Source organism: Strigops habroptila, chromosome 8 (genome assembly GCF_004027225.2).
Source record: "Strigops habroptila isolate Jane chromosome 8, bStrHab1.2.pri, whole genome shotgun sequence".
In the NCBI taxonomy this organism is placed as follows: domain Eukaryota; kingdom Metazoa; phylum Chordata; class Aves; order Psittaciformes; family Psittacidae; genus Strigops; species Strigops habroptila.
Window position 1 is genome coordinate 56,811,370 of NC_044284.2, and position 14,484 is coordinate 56,825,853.

At 41.5% G+C, this 14,484-nt stretch overlaps 1 protein-coding gene across 1 annotated transcript in view; it reads right to left on the reverse strand.

Annotated features, from left to right (window-relative positions):
• Positions 1–14,484, reverse strand: part of SLC1A7 (solute carrier family 1 member 7) — a 53,428-nt gene that overhangs the window by 4,981 nt on the left and 33,963 nt on the right. The window contains exons 6-9 of the mRNA XM_030493889.1: positions 13,755–13,854; positions 12,293–12,526; positions 4,415–4,609; positions 1,772–1,906 (exon numbers count right to left, since the gene is read on the reverse strand). Coding sequence (XP_030349749.1) covers positions 1,772–1,906; positions 4,415–4,609; positions 12,293–12,526; positions 13,755–13,854 — 664 coding nt within the window. The remainder of the gene's footprint in view (positions 1–1,771; positions 1,907–4,414; positions 4,610–12,292; positions 12,527–13,754; positions 13,855–14,484) is intronic.

Below are 14,484 nucleotides of genomic sequence, written 5' to 3' on the forward strand. Positions count from 1 at the left end.
TCCCATATACGCTGGAAGCCTTACTGGAAAAACAATGAAATGTTGATTTTGCAAGAGCTGGGCGAAAACTGAGCAATATAGAGGGAAAAGGCTTTTGTAATACAGCTTAAAATACTTGTACTTTATCGTGCTTTATTAACTATTGAGTTTCAGTGAGTAGCATTAAAAAGGCTTCTTCATTAAAATCTGAACTGCCATTCCAGAGTTTAGGTGTCCACAGCAGATATTATTTATCCTTCACAGAAGAATATTCCTGATATTCCTAAAATAGAATATGTCTTAAAATATGCATAAAACACTACACTCATGACTCCTATTAATAATAATATTCTATGACACTGAACAGGAAAGTAAACAACTTCACACAATTCCGTGTACAAAAAAATCAATGGCTTGAAGTTGAATAAAACAGGATCTATAACAGAATGGACTCATAACACATTTTTACTGAGAACTTTGATGTAATGAAACTCCACTGTATTAATAGAGATATATTTGATATAGATTAAATCAGAAATAAATTGCACTGTTTCCTTGTGGATGCATACACCAGTTCTGTAGTTAACTGAAATGCTAATGAAGTAGGGATCAGGATTTTACAATTCACCTTTCTAGACTCTTCAAAATTGTTTGATATTGATTTATGGACATTTACATGAAAGTTAAGAGTTCAAATATGTGACTCCTTATGAATTTTTAAAGTGTCTCTTCTCATGGGTGACACAAAGTGCTGTTATTCTGAGTGTGTTAAGTTTTAGCCTCTGCCTCTGCTGTTAAATCCTCAGTGGTTAGGGATGCAGCAGAGTAACCTCTCTGCAGAACGGCTGCTCTTGCAAAACACACCTCTGTGCAGGGGAGCTACAAATTGCTGCTGCCTATTTAGCACTGAAATTAGAAAGAGCAGAATTGCACCAGGATCTGTAATAAAAAGATGTTATTAATCCTAATGCAGTGCATTGCACATGTTACATTCAGGTTTGTATCATGGTTCTAGTTACAGCAGTAGTAGCTATATAGAGCACAAACTATTACTGTACTGTCCTGGCTGTTTCAGGCAGAGTGGTATCTGTGGTGCTGGAGTACTTGCTTGCTGTAGTCTTGGCTCAGGCCTCTTTGCAGAGTGCTTCACTACATTGAGATGTCCTTGAAGTGTCAATGGGCTCATAAGCAGAATGGAGGCAAACCACATTTCCTAGGAAGTTGGTCCCTTGTCCTTGTCCAAAGCAAAGTTCCAGAGCTGCACCTGATGGGTATTTGTCTAGCTTGACCTTAAAACTTCTCATGAAGGTCATCCTCCAACCCAGCTAGGTGCAGCCACTTCCACTGCCTGACTATCCTTCTAGACAGAAATAATTCTTAAGTTTTCCTGTGATCTGACTTAAGGCCTACTTGTTCATCCTCCCTCCCTGTGCATGGGAAGAACAATTGATCACTGTCCTCTTCAGGACAGTCTTACCTGTATCACAAACTTTGGTGGTGACCTTTTTCAGCCTGCTCTGGTTTTAGACTAAACAAACTCCACTTCTCCAGCCTTTCCACATAGGTCATATTATTCAAATCTCATCTAGACTCTCATTTGCCTATGCCTTTTGTTCAATATAATGCCCACTCCAGCAGAGTATTGTATCTAGGGCCACACTAGCACCATTTCAAGCAAAATAATTACTTCCCATGCCTTTTATGTTTATCTGTATTGCTATGCCCCTGGAGACCATTTGCCTTTTTAGCAGAGTTGCCACACTGGAAACCTCAAAAGCTGAATGTTACTTACAGTGCCCAGTCGACGGCAATGATGAGCGTGATGTCGTCTGTTGGGAGCCCAACTGAGGTCAGAACAATGACCATTGTCACCAGGCCAGCTTGTGGGATCCCTGCAGCACCTATGCTGGCAGCTGTTGCTGTGATACTTTAACAAAGAAAGAAAGGAATAAACTTTACCAGTGATGGCTCACTCTGCAAGAAACCACACCATGTTTCTACAGGAGCTTTCCTTAACCATCATCCTTATTACACAAGCCACTGCACAGAACTGCCAGTGTTTTATGGATAGAAGCCAGGTCAGAGAGCAAGGACGGGCCAAATTGTCTGCCCAGGGCTAAAGTCTCACCCTCTATCTTTGCAGCCTAGGCACTGGTGGGGCAGTTCTGTTGTCTCCTAATATCACAAGTGCAGAGAAAGCGGGGCAGCCAGGCTGTGGGCTTCTCTTGAGTTGTGTCACCTTCCTGTGGGTCATGGCACCACGCAGCGCTGTGTGCCATGAATCTGCCAGCACTTCCCATCACTGCTTCCCCCTTGGCTGCAGAGCTCCCAGCAGACATCTCTGAGTCATCAGCAGCAGTCCCTGTGCCAGGCAGATCCGCAGCTGGCTGCAGCCAGGGCCTTTAATGTCAATCCATCACCAGGCCAGGCCAAGGGCAAAAAGGCTGGGCCAAGGGTGAAGTCCTTGCATAGCACATGGCTTTGCATACTTGGACCTAACTATGAAGCAAGCGTGAATGTGGCTGTACCTCTTCAGTTTCTGGAAAGTATTTTTACTCAACTTTCACACCATTTTTTCAGCCAGGCAAGCAGAAATGAATGGGAGACCAGGGCAAGAGTGGACCTGGCAGGATTAACTTTCTTTTTTCACAATGTTATTTTTAGGGGAGGGATTTCATTCCTTTTCCAGGAGCAAAAGTGACTGGATATATTCATTTCTGCCCATCTGGCCACTTCCAAGAGCTAGGCCATCCAGAAAGACAAAACCCAAATGTTGACAATTGTAAAAGAATGGCATAAAACATATACATTGGTAGTCCAAGCACTTAAGTCTCAACCTCTTATGATGGAAAATGAGGGTAACAGTATTCGCCCATATGGAAACTGAGACACAGAGATATCCAGTCTCTTGCTCACAGCTGCACAGTGTACCAGTAAAGCAGCATCAGGATTTATAATTAGAGCCCTTTCCTGCAATAAAAAAATACATTTGCCTGTGGGTGTGATGGGAAATGAGAAAGATTTAAAACTACATTTTGAAAGGTCAGCTCATAGAGCATCCTAATTGCATTGCAGCAGGCAGAGGGTAGATAGGAAGGACAGAACTCACAACTTAATTGGGAGCAAAACTAGAAATGTTTAACTAAGATGCACAGGCAAGCTCATCTGCTATTCCACTGAATGTTGACCTTAATGTAAATGTATCTTTCTGTACCATGCTCAGTTACTGGGAACAGAGTCTTTATTCTCTTTTCCTGCTACATCTAGGTTTACATAATCACATTGATAGAAACTGTCAACCTGGATTTTACAAACTATGAGCAAAATAGACTGATTATTTTTCTAACTTTTTTCCCCCCTCTGGCAAAAAATATCCTGGCACTCAGGAATGTCTGAATTTTAAATATCCAGGTCCTAAATTATCAACATCTGGGGCAGGTTTGGTCCATAGAATAAATACTGTTAGAATTTGGCTTCAGATATTCAAGGTACAGAATCCACAGTGACTACCTATTTACTCCCTTCTTCTGTGAGTCTTTTCCTTTCTTGGATTTTTCAATCTTCATTTGTATTTTCCTTCTACTATCTTTACTTCTGCCTGGTCCTTATATACTAGCACTTAATATGGAGAGTGAAAATAAAGAGATAAAATAGGGTTCTGCTAAGAGAAAGCTAGAACTTACCTCCTCTCCATTTACTACGACCCTCTTTCTCCTTCATACTTCAAATCACCATTCTCTGCTTCAAGGTGTATGTAATGCCTGCCTATGATCTGGGCCATATTTTGGGACCACATGCTAAAAACATCTCCAAATTCAAAATCACAAAATACTAAAGTTTAGCACAGTGTCATGCCAATAATTTTCAGAGAGCGAGCCTGAAGCAAGAGCTCATATGGGCACAGTTCATTTCTTCTGCTCCTAGTCTAACTAGCTCTTGACAGAAGCAGGTTAGCAAACCTCAGCTGTCATCTGGGCTTAGATTCAGGACTCTCCTCTCCTTGTCATGAAGGTTTTCAAGTCCAGCAGAAAATGGGCAAGGCCCAGCAGTGTAAACAGGGCAGTGACGAGGTCACTGGGTGGGTAGGGAAGCAGATCTCAAACATGTTGCACAAGGCTCTGACTATGAGGAATGTTTTTCTAATCATTCCCTGCTGGAAACCTGCAGGTTTCAGTCCCTGAGGTGTTCTTTGGCAGCCATTGGAGTTATTCTGGAAGTAACTGTTCAGCTGGATCTTCTAGTCTTTTGGATCCATTACAGACCTTTCAAGGACGGAGTATGCAGCTAAATAAAAATAACCATCCTACAAGGAAAGCAGCCTTTGATAACCGCAAAGATGAGTTTTGTTCTGAACAGCGCTACACGCAAGAATCATTAAAAGCATCAGACTCAACAAGACAAGCAAATCCCAGCACGTGGAATTTGAGGTTTATACCTTATAGTAATAATCTGCCCAAAGTCCAGCTCGTAGTTGTTTACTTGTGCAATGAAGATGGCAGCCACTGCCTCGTAAAGCGCCGTCCCATCCATGTTGATGGTGGCTCCCACAGGCAGCACGAACCTCGCGATCCTCCTGTCCACATGGTTATTCTCCAACAAGCACTTGAATGTGATAGGCAGTGTGGCTGAGCTGCAAAACAACAGAGGAGCACACATGGAATTAGTTTTATTTCTGGGGAATAGAAGGAATTGTAGCAAACCTTCTCCAGGCAGGGTACATTTTACACTAACCATCTGAGCACTGCTTCTCATTCCTTGGTCTGCATGTGCAGTCACTTGCTGTGTAACTCACTCCTTTGCTGGAGGGAGGATGAAGACAGTGATATGGATGAATGCTACAGTTAGTGCAAATTCTACTTCCCCAAAATTAAAAATGTTGCTCTCTCTTTCCCTCTTTCTGAAGAAAAGGGACAGAAATCCCACATAGGCAGCACTGTACACTCAAATGCAAGAAACACCCTGTGCAGCTTATTAGTAAAATCTCTCAAAACTGTTGTGCACTCATGGTATCTTAAATTTTCCTTCCAGACCTTCTGAAATAGAAAGCCATTTTTAAACAGCAAAAGTAACCATAAACCAAGGAAAGGTATAAAGCAAGAAAGGATCTTCACTCACTGTAAATAAATGCTATATAAATGTCCTTAGGGATTGTTCCAGTTCTCACTCGTATATTGACAGTGATTAGATGATCAGTTTAGGCAATGAATTATAATGGCAATGAAAGTTTACAAGAGAGTGGAATGCTGCTTGGGTTAAACTCTAGAACTGCCTAGTGGACAACAGCTCTGACCAAGAAACTCCTCCTTCTTTTGCCACGGAAGGCATTAATGCAGGTATGTCCTACCTCATACATAAGCAATTTCTTGTTTCTGCAGGGGGGGTGGCAAAGATCTTACCAAGAGCACACCTGAAAATCAAAGCTACAGACCATACTCCTGCATTCAGGAATAGACAATCCCATTTCCTCTCTGGGACAGGTCTGCCCATGTCCTTTGTGTGACCATGTAACAATCACATAATTGCAGGTTATATGATAATGCAATCATATGTAAATGAGATATAAATATGTATGTGTGTGGAATGGTACGTAATGGAGTGGAACGGTATAAGGCTGTTTGACAGGTTTTTGTTTTAAAATGAGCTTGACCCCTTCCAAATTTGAATCCTTCATTTCATACTCACTAAAAATATCTGATTTTTGTTTCCATTAACTGAGACAATCAACTAAATATGATCTGGTTATAAATTTCCTCGTTTTCATAATGCACACCTAAACATGTTTATATTTTATCAGCCTTCTTGTAACATTCTGCATTTTACCATATGGTGTCACATTCACTAATATGTCATAAGAAATTAAACTATTCAAGTGAGTGGGGGGGTATTTTTTATGGCACATCAGTTCATAATGAAAATACAGAAATGGCAAAATATTTTCCTTGTTATGATCCTGATTTTAATATACTGCTCAGTATCTGAGACTATTTAAATAGATATAAAATAGCAAATTCCTACAGAAGCCCAGAGAGATGCCAAAAGGTCTGAAATCATAAGGCCAAGTTTACTGGAATGCATTAGCAAAATGTTTCCATGAGTAGGAGTTGTCATTTTGTATTCGTGCAAGCTGTTGTTTGAGGAAAGTAACAGTGTTTGGAAAGGAAAAGTAGCTTCCTGCAATAGAAACACAAAGGAAAAAAGACAAGTCTATGTTTTCATTATGATATCTTTCTAGAAAGTCTGATTTACTGCAGCCTGGCAGTCGCTGCCATGAAAATCTGGACAGAAGTAATTCTCTAAAGATGTGAATAAACTGAAAGGGCAAGGAGGCAATAATACAAACCTGATTACCTCTGGTAACTGTAGTATGTTAAACCTTTTAATTCCAGCAGTCCTAATCAATATTTACCCTGAAAAACTAACACAGCAAAGCATAAGTCCCCCTCACTACACATTAGATGTCACTGTCATTTTTCACACATTCACTTGTGAATTACTTAAATTCTCTATGTCTCGTTTACTGTAAAATGTTCATCAAATAGAAGGATTAGGCTGGGGCTCACAGGTAATGTAAAACTGAAACCTCTGGTATAGCTGCAACTAGGAGCAGACCTCCACAGCAGCACTTCTGGATGTTCTTAGCTACAGGCATGGCCAGGAAGCAATTACTACAATTATTCATTGTCTCCCTTCCCTGAAGCTACTTCAGCTGTGGAGGGTGACTTGTTTTTAAAGACAGTCTTTCTGTGGCCATTTGGCTTTTCTGTAACAAAATCCTGTCTAATTTCTCTACGGGGAAAAGAGGAGAAAAAGGTAATCTTACAAGTCCATTCCACTTTGTCCACACTTTGACATTCCAGGATTTTAAACCTAAATGTCTTCCTGCTGTTCGTGAAACATGCAAACTTGAAGTGACTGACATGTTCTGATTTGGTTGAGATGTGACAAAAGTCGTGCAAACCAATCCCCTAATACCAATGGCACAACCATCAAAATCTGTATCTATTTCCACTGTTGCAAACAGCATGTATGACACTGGTTTTGCAAGAATTCTTCTTTTAAAGTTGTGCATTATCTCACAGTCAGGTGTTTCTTTCATTTTAATTTGGAGCTGTTAGAAGTAAAATTTCTAGGGCACACAACTAGATGCTGGATTTGTTGTTTATAAAATATTATAATATAAACCAAAATGGGCAGAATGTAAGTGCAATGATGATGAAAAACAGTGCAAGATATTGAAGCAAAGGCCACAGATTCTTCAACCTTCCTAGCACAGGCAACTACTACATACAGTCTCATTCAAATTTATGACACTGTATCTTAGAGCTAGCAGACTGTCTGTCATAACTATTCCTCTTGAAAGGCTTTCCAGAACTCACTGTTCAGGTGAGAAATTTGATTTATGATGTAGATGTGCTCTTTTCAATTTACATTAAAGGTGCTTTTATGTGCTTTATGCATTTCTTTTGCACAAATCGGTCCAGCTGTTACAATGCCTATTGTGATAGATCATTTTTGTCCCCTCTCAGCCTGGATTGACCCAATCAGACTTTTTAAAGTCTTCTCTTACTGTATTGCTGCTGTCCATCCCTGATTACCTTTTCAGCACTTCTTTCCATCTGAATGAACTTTTCCTGAATGCAGGTGACAGAAGTAATGTGGAGTATCCTAGGAGAGGTTGTCTTGTTCAATGGTGGTTCATTTTTACTCATAATGTATCATCTGGCACATACCAGAAAATATGTGTCTTATTTAAGGGTTTGGCTGTTGCTGACTGAAAGGTGGCAATGAAAAAAAAGTTCTTACCATAATTTTTTACTTACATTAACACATAATTTCAATGGCTGAAGAAAAAACTTTATCAAATAAATACTTTCATTTGTCTTCCCAGTTAAATGAGGGGAAGTTTGTTTGCTTGAAAGCTGCTTTATCTAGTGTTAAAACACTGAAGCAGTAACATGAAAGCTTGATATTCATGGGGAGGAAAAAACACTCTAAAGGACTGAACTTAATCTCTTAAGTCTTTTAAAAACTGTCCTAAAGCTTAGAGCTAAGACGAGAGGTATCTTCTTCCAGCACTAACTCTGACAATTAAAAATACATTTTACATCTTATCTCAATTTTGGGATAAAATGCTGCAGCTGCAGAGACTGAGCATAAGCCAATGCTGGATCAGGCCAAGCTCTTCCTAGTGTGAGCTGCTGCAAAGACAGCTAGTCACTGTGGAAGAACAGCTGTTCAGCCTGCTCTGTTTATCTTATCATTCAAATGCATTTTGATATTTGCTCCAAAAAATCAACAAACTGATCTGATCCCCCTTCTGCTGAATCTGCCTTTAATTTACACTGTGCAATAGCCAAGATCTGAGTGTTTCATAAGCAGCGAAACCTTTGAAAAACTCCTGTTTTATCATTTGTCTTCAGAGAAGATGAAAATTGCTTCTTGTAATGGGATGGGATGTACCACTGCTTTAATTCATTAATGATATGGAAAGATGACCTAGAAAAATAAAATTCCCTCTTGCCATTGGAATGAGGAAGGCTAAAATCAAGTGGAATTTTGTTGTAGACTGCTTTTTCAGTGCAATAAGAGGCAACAAGATCAGGAGCTATGTGAGGGGAAGAAAGCAGCAAGTCAAAAATCCACAGTGATGCAGCCTGAACACCACAGAGCAGGGCAAGGTGGGTAATGACAGCATGTGCTGTACACACCTTACTGCTGTAGTGAAGAGGAGCTGCCAATATTGCTGTGGGTGCCTGTTGCCAGCCTGTGCTGGGGCCAAGGGTTTGGCTTCAGGGGCTGGCTGGCCAGGTGGCTGGTGCAGGGACTTGGGGCTAGTCATAGGGATCGAGTTCCTAGTGTCCTAAATGGTGCACCAAAGGAATAAGAGATCATCTTCTCTGTCCTTGCCTCTCCAGTAATGTCTGTGCAAACTGAAATATTGCTGTGATTGAGTTTGCTGGAGAAATATAAGGGGCCTGAGAACAGGGTGCAGAACCTTTCGCTAAAAGGAAATGGGTTGAAATAATGTTTAGATTCAATAAAATCACTGCCAGGAGACGGCTGTTTGGCGGCTTTCAGGGTCCTTTGTGTTATATTCCTGGGGTTTGTACATGTTATTGTTTTTGATTCCTGCAGTTTGACTTTTAGCTTAAAAAGAAAGCTTTCCGCAGGTACAAAATAGCTGGAATGAATATCAGGACACAGATATTCATCAGGTTTTCTTTCCGTCTTTAGATATAGTCATGAATTGACACAGAAACATCTCCAAGAAACACATCAGTATGCTTAAACCCAACTCCTTGTTCTCCTCTAGGACAATCTGAAAATCCAATACCCACATTACGAGTGTTATATAATGCCCCTGTGACAAGTATTATTTAACCAAATACAGATGTGTTGACTGTCAGGAGAAACAGCTCTCCTGTCCAGTCCCAGTGATTAGTGCATGTTCTTTTGGCAACAGCTCAGTTATGTGCGGTATCCATTCCTTCGAGTGTAACAAAGGTGAAAAGTTCAGCTATCTCTAGACAAGGCACTGGTATTTGAGCAGAAAAACGTTAAATACCACGTTGGGCCTGTGCTGGATTTGCAAAATATACACACTGTTAAGAAGGGGCAAATAGAGCTAAATCCATCAAATGTGTCCAAGCCCCAAATCTGTAAGTTCAGTGCCTTTCCTCAGGACTCACCTTAACTTTGGTGGTGCATAAGCTTCTGATAATAAAGATACTAAATCTGGTAGGAAGTCCTGGTGGTGATTCTGACAGGCTGAGCTGCCAGCTGGTGCAAGAGGTCTGTTCCCAAACTGCATATTCTCTGGGCCTATAAATACGGAATTATTCCCTTCACAGTGGAAGGGGAGAGAGCACTGTCTCAAAGTACTCGATATCCCCAGGAGAGGAGCCTTCCTGTGACTGGGAACTCAGAGTCAAATTCAGCACAGGTTTAAGAGAAAGCTGAATTCCCCGTGTATTCCCCACTGTCAGAGGGCACTTCACATCAGCTTGGGGCTGGAGAAAACCTCAAGTAAGGACTGATTTACCTTGAAGAGAGTCAGCAGGGAGAGACACCTCTCTCTCATCAGGTCTGTAGGTTGATGGTTTTGCTTTATAGCTCTGCCTGATGCCTGGCAAGCTCTCCTTACTGTGCTGGCTTTTGGGGCTCTTTCCTAGGAGCCCAACTCTCCAAAGAGGGGCTGAGTTCCAAAGTGACCCATAGGCATCCTCCGTGGTTGAAAGTTGCCTACAGGTTAAGCTTTGCAATGATCACTGTGATATGCAGATCTTTTAAAGGAGCTAGGTCACATTTGCTACGGAGTATGCATGTTCTTTCCTTATGCTTCTGCAAGTAAATGAGAGAAAAAAACCCTGATCTAAAACTTCCCAATGTTGGACTTTCTCCAAGCAGCAATATAACTTAGGCACTCGTGTAGAACAGGGAATCAAAGCCCTGCATCCTTTTGTAGATCTGGTTGTGTACTGTGGTGACTACATCTTGTGTCTGCCTTTTTGTTCTATCACTCTGATGATTCTGGTATTGGAACATTTCTAACCTCAAAATATACCATGAGCAACCTGGACCTGAATATATTATCAACTGCAACAAGGGCACTCCATGATGTAAAGTGGCTTGATACTCTCAGACCTAGAGACAGTAAGGAGATGAAACCCAATGAAGCAACAATGAACTGCCTTGATAGGAATGGCAGATCACTATTTAAAATAGCACAAGCCCTGACAGTGCCCAGTAAAGGACTAGTAAATTGGTTACAAAATCAAAATACACTGCTGATGCAAAATAAGGAAATATTAAGAACAGTAATCTGGTTTTGAAAATGGTAGAATATGTGCTGATAAGTCTTGATTAAACCACCCTTGATAAAGGGACCTATGCTGGTGAAAAAGTTGGTTATTTTGATCGCCTATTAACAGAAAAGGACAAACTCTTCTACACATGCTAAAGGTAAAATGAGGAAACACAAAAAAGAAACAAACTTTTCTCTTTTTTTTTTTTCCTAAAAAGAGGAAAATTCAGATTAGATTTTTAAGAAAAATTGTCTTGTTCTAGAAAAAGAGAATGAATGGAATGGCACAGATGTTGTCAGCAACAGAATTCTTCAGAAACAGAATTGTTAGAGGAGCAGGGCAGATAGTCAGGTGTGTCAAATGTGAACCCGGTGAGAGCTTCTTCCAACACTAACATCTCTGAGTGCAAAACTGGCATCTTACTTGAACCTGGGGATGTGACAACATCTCAAGCTGTAACCTTTTTATGCGCTAATAAAAAAGCTTGCCTTAATTAGATAAACCTAATTAGAGGTTAAAACGCCACAGCACATGATTTTTTTTCTCATGCACCAGTCTATCCGTGTTAGGAGTCATTTTCATAACCAGTTCATAAGCTGTTTCCCATTTTCACTGCACCTTTGTTCAGCTATGGTTAAAGCTCATTGTACATCCTCCCTAAAAAGGATGTAGAGAATATTATTCCTTGAGCAGAACAGCTAAATACTTTCCCAATGCTGGACAATAGTTTGCAACCACAGCCTTTCCTCAATGTACCAAGAAACAAAGACTAAGATGAGTAGAAAGGGTAAAACGTTTCCATATGACTGAACTAGGAGGTTCTCCACTAAAACCAGAAATGAAGACTGGACAAACTGGGTGTCCCTTATATATATTAACTTTGTAGGAGCATGTTTGTTCTTATGAAAACAAAAACCCAACATTATTTCCTTTCTAGTCCTTTAAGAAAAACCATTTTTGTCCAATATTTTTGAAATTGAGGGAAAACAATGTGACAAACACTATTGTGAAATGGCTCCCACATAACTTCCAAATGTTGAGAGACACATCTTTTAAAATTATGCCAGTAAACTGGACACAGGCCATTGTTCAGACACAAATATACCTGCTCCAGTACAGCTATAGTGTGCTCTTCCCGAGAGAAAGCTGTAGTGAGCTAGCAAGTAGAGGGGCTCTTCATCAGGGACTGTGGCGATAGGACAAGGGGGAATGGGTTTAAACTTAAACAGGGGAAGTTCAGGTTAGATATAAGGAAGAAGTTCTTCCCTGTGAGGGTGCTGAGGCACTGGCATAGGGTGCCCAGAGAAGCTGTGGCTGCCCCATCCCTGGCAGTGTTCAAGGCCAGGTTGGACACAGAGGCTTGGAGCAACCTGCTCTAGTGTGAGGCACCCCTACCCATCACAGCGGGGTTGGAACTGGATGATCTTAAGGTCCCTCCCAACCCAAACCATTCTGTGATTCTATGATTCTAAGTATTATATTGTATATGCCTAGAAACTGTGTAATACCTGGAGGACGTGGCCAGAGCAATGAGCAAGGCTTGAAGAATCCCTCTGATGAAGACAATAGGATTCTTCTTGGTGATAAAGAAGTACATCATTGGCAGAATAAACAGCCCATGCACCACCAGGCCACACACCACTGTAATGGCGTAGAATCCCAGTTTCTTCCCAATGGCTGAAGGGTCATCCATTTCCAAGATTTTACCAGCAATTAGGAACACAATTCCGAATGGGAAATACCTGAGGAAAAGAAAGACATTATTAGGAGATAGCTCACTTCCACCAAGTAGGATGAGCTGGGAAATCCTTCCAGTAGCAGTACAGTAACAGCAGCCTGCCTGGAAGCTGCAGAGCTGGTTCTGTTGTTTTATCAGCCTAAGCCCCTCTCACACTTGAGAAGCACGCCCAAAGCACTGGGCTAAACAATCTTCTACATGGAGTACTCCTCATACACCTGAGGTTATGGTGATGGTCAGGAATGACTTTAAAATGTTTTGGTTCAGAAGGCAGCTCTGACTTTCTAGCTTAAGGCATTTACTAGGGAGAGGGGAAATGAATCCTAAGCTCTGCTCATGTGCTTGTGCTCATGTAACTCTTCATGGATTTTAGTTGGAAGCTGTTAAGTAAATGTTTATGTTGCCTTTGGAAGACATAGGAGAAACACTAACATGCATTAGACATGCTCTTGGGCTGCCTAAGATTTTGATTTGGGGCACACAGACAGGCATAAGAACAGTGTTTCTGGACTCCCTCCGTACTGGATGTGAGATAGGTGCCTTATCAAAACTGTTGCACTTCTGTGCACAGCTAGACACAAAGCCATGGGTGCTGAAAGAGACTAAGATTAAACCAATAATAATAATCTGGGGGCATCCAGCCATCTTCCACTTGCAGCTGTGCCACCTCTAGAGACTTCCCCCTCATACTTCCAGAAATAACTACCCCTTTGGACTCCTCTAACCAAGTGATCATTCCCTGAGCCAGCTCAGTCAGACTGGAACAGGTAGCTGGAAACAAAGGCTTAGTGCTGGTAGTGGGATCCTCCCCACATCAGGCTGAGCAACACTGGGGAACCTTCTGAAGGGTGGGGAAGGAGCTAAGCTGATAGTTTTTGTTGTTGGCAGCCACCTCCTGTTCCTCTGATCTTTGGGGCAGGTGGATTGGCAGGTCTAGCCAAGGTCTGGCAGTGCCCCTAGTGCATAGGCACATACACATCCAGCTATACCATGTTCCATTAGTTGGGTGTAATATATAGGGTGCCTCTGTTGAAATGACAGTATAAGCCAGGGTCAGGATGTGTGTGTGTGTGTCTCCCTTCAAAATCTGAGGTGCTGCAAACCTAAGGATCATTCACCCTTGTTTCTTCCCCTGGAAATAAGTTTATGAGCTTTCTGTGCATCCTCTTCTGTTGAAATATTCTTAATCTTTAAAAAAATATACTGATTTTCTTACTGAAACACTTACTTACCAAACAGCAACTGCCACGATCTTCATGACAGATTCGTTTAAACACTGGCAAAAGCTGACCAAAGGAACGCCACTGTTTCCCATTCTTCCCAACATTATACCTGCAATCAAAGGCACTCAGGTTCAGTTTCTCAGGTGTCCTCATGCAAAGCCCCAGTGCTTTCCCCTCCCTGCTCTAACTCAAAGTGGGAGATGACTGAATTAATACAAATCTTCATGCTGTATAAGGAGATGTGGTATCTGAAAGTCTCACCTTACACAAACACAAGAGTGTGGGGGAACCAGGCCATGGGCTTGTGCTTTGGCTCCACACAGGGCTCTCTCCCCTAGCTGCGTGGGTTTTCATTTGAAGTTCCCTCAAAGTTTCCCTGTGAAGGTACAAAGTTTTGTGCTGTAGATTTAGCCCCCCTAGTAGTCTGTTTCCTTAACTATCTTTCACAGAGCCCTGAGAAGGATTTACCTGCACTGAGGGATCAAAGAATCATAGAATCATAGAATGGTTTGGGTTGGAAAGAACCTTAAAGCTCATCCACTTCCAACCCGCTGCCACAAGCAGGGACACCTTCCACTAGAGCAGGTTGATCCATGGAAGACCAACTGAGAAACATTTTTCTAGGGAAGGAAGCTGTGTCTGCCCACAGTGTGCCTTACTGCTGTGCACTGCGTACAACTGGGCAGCATCCATGAGACACTCCTGGGGCTAAACCAGTATTTGAGGTTTGTTCTGTTAG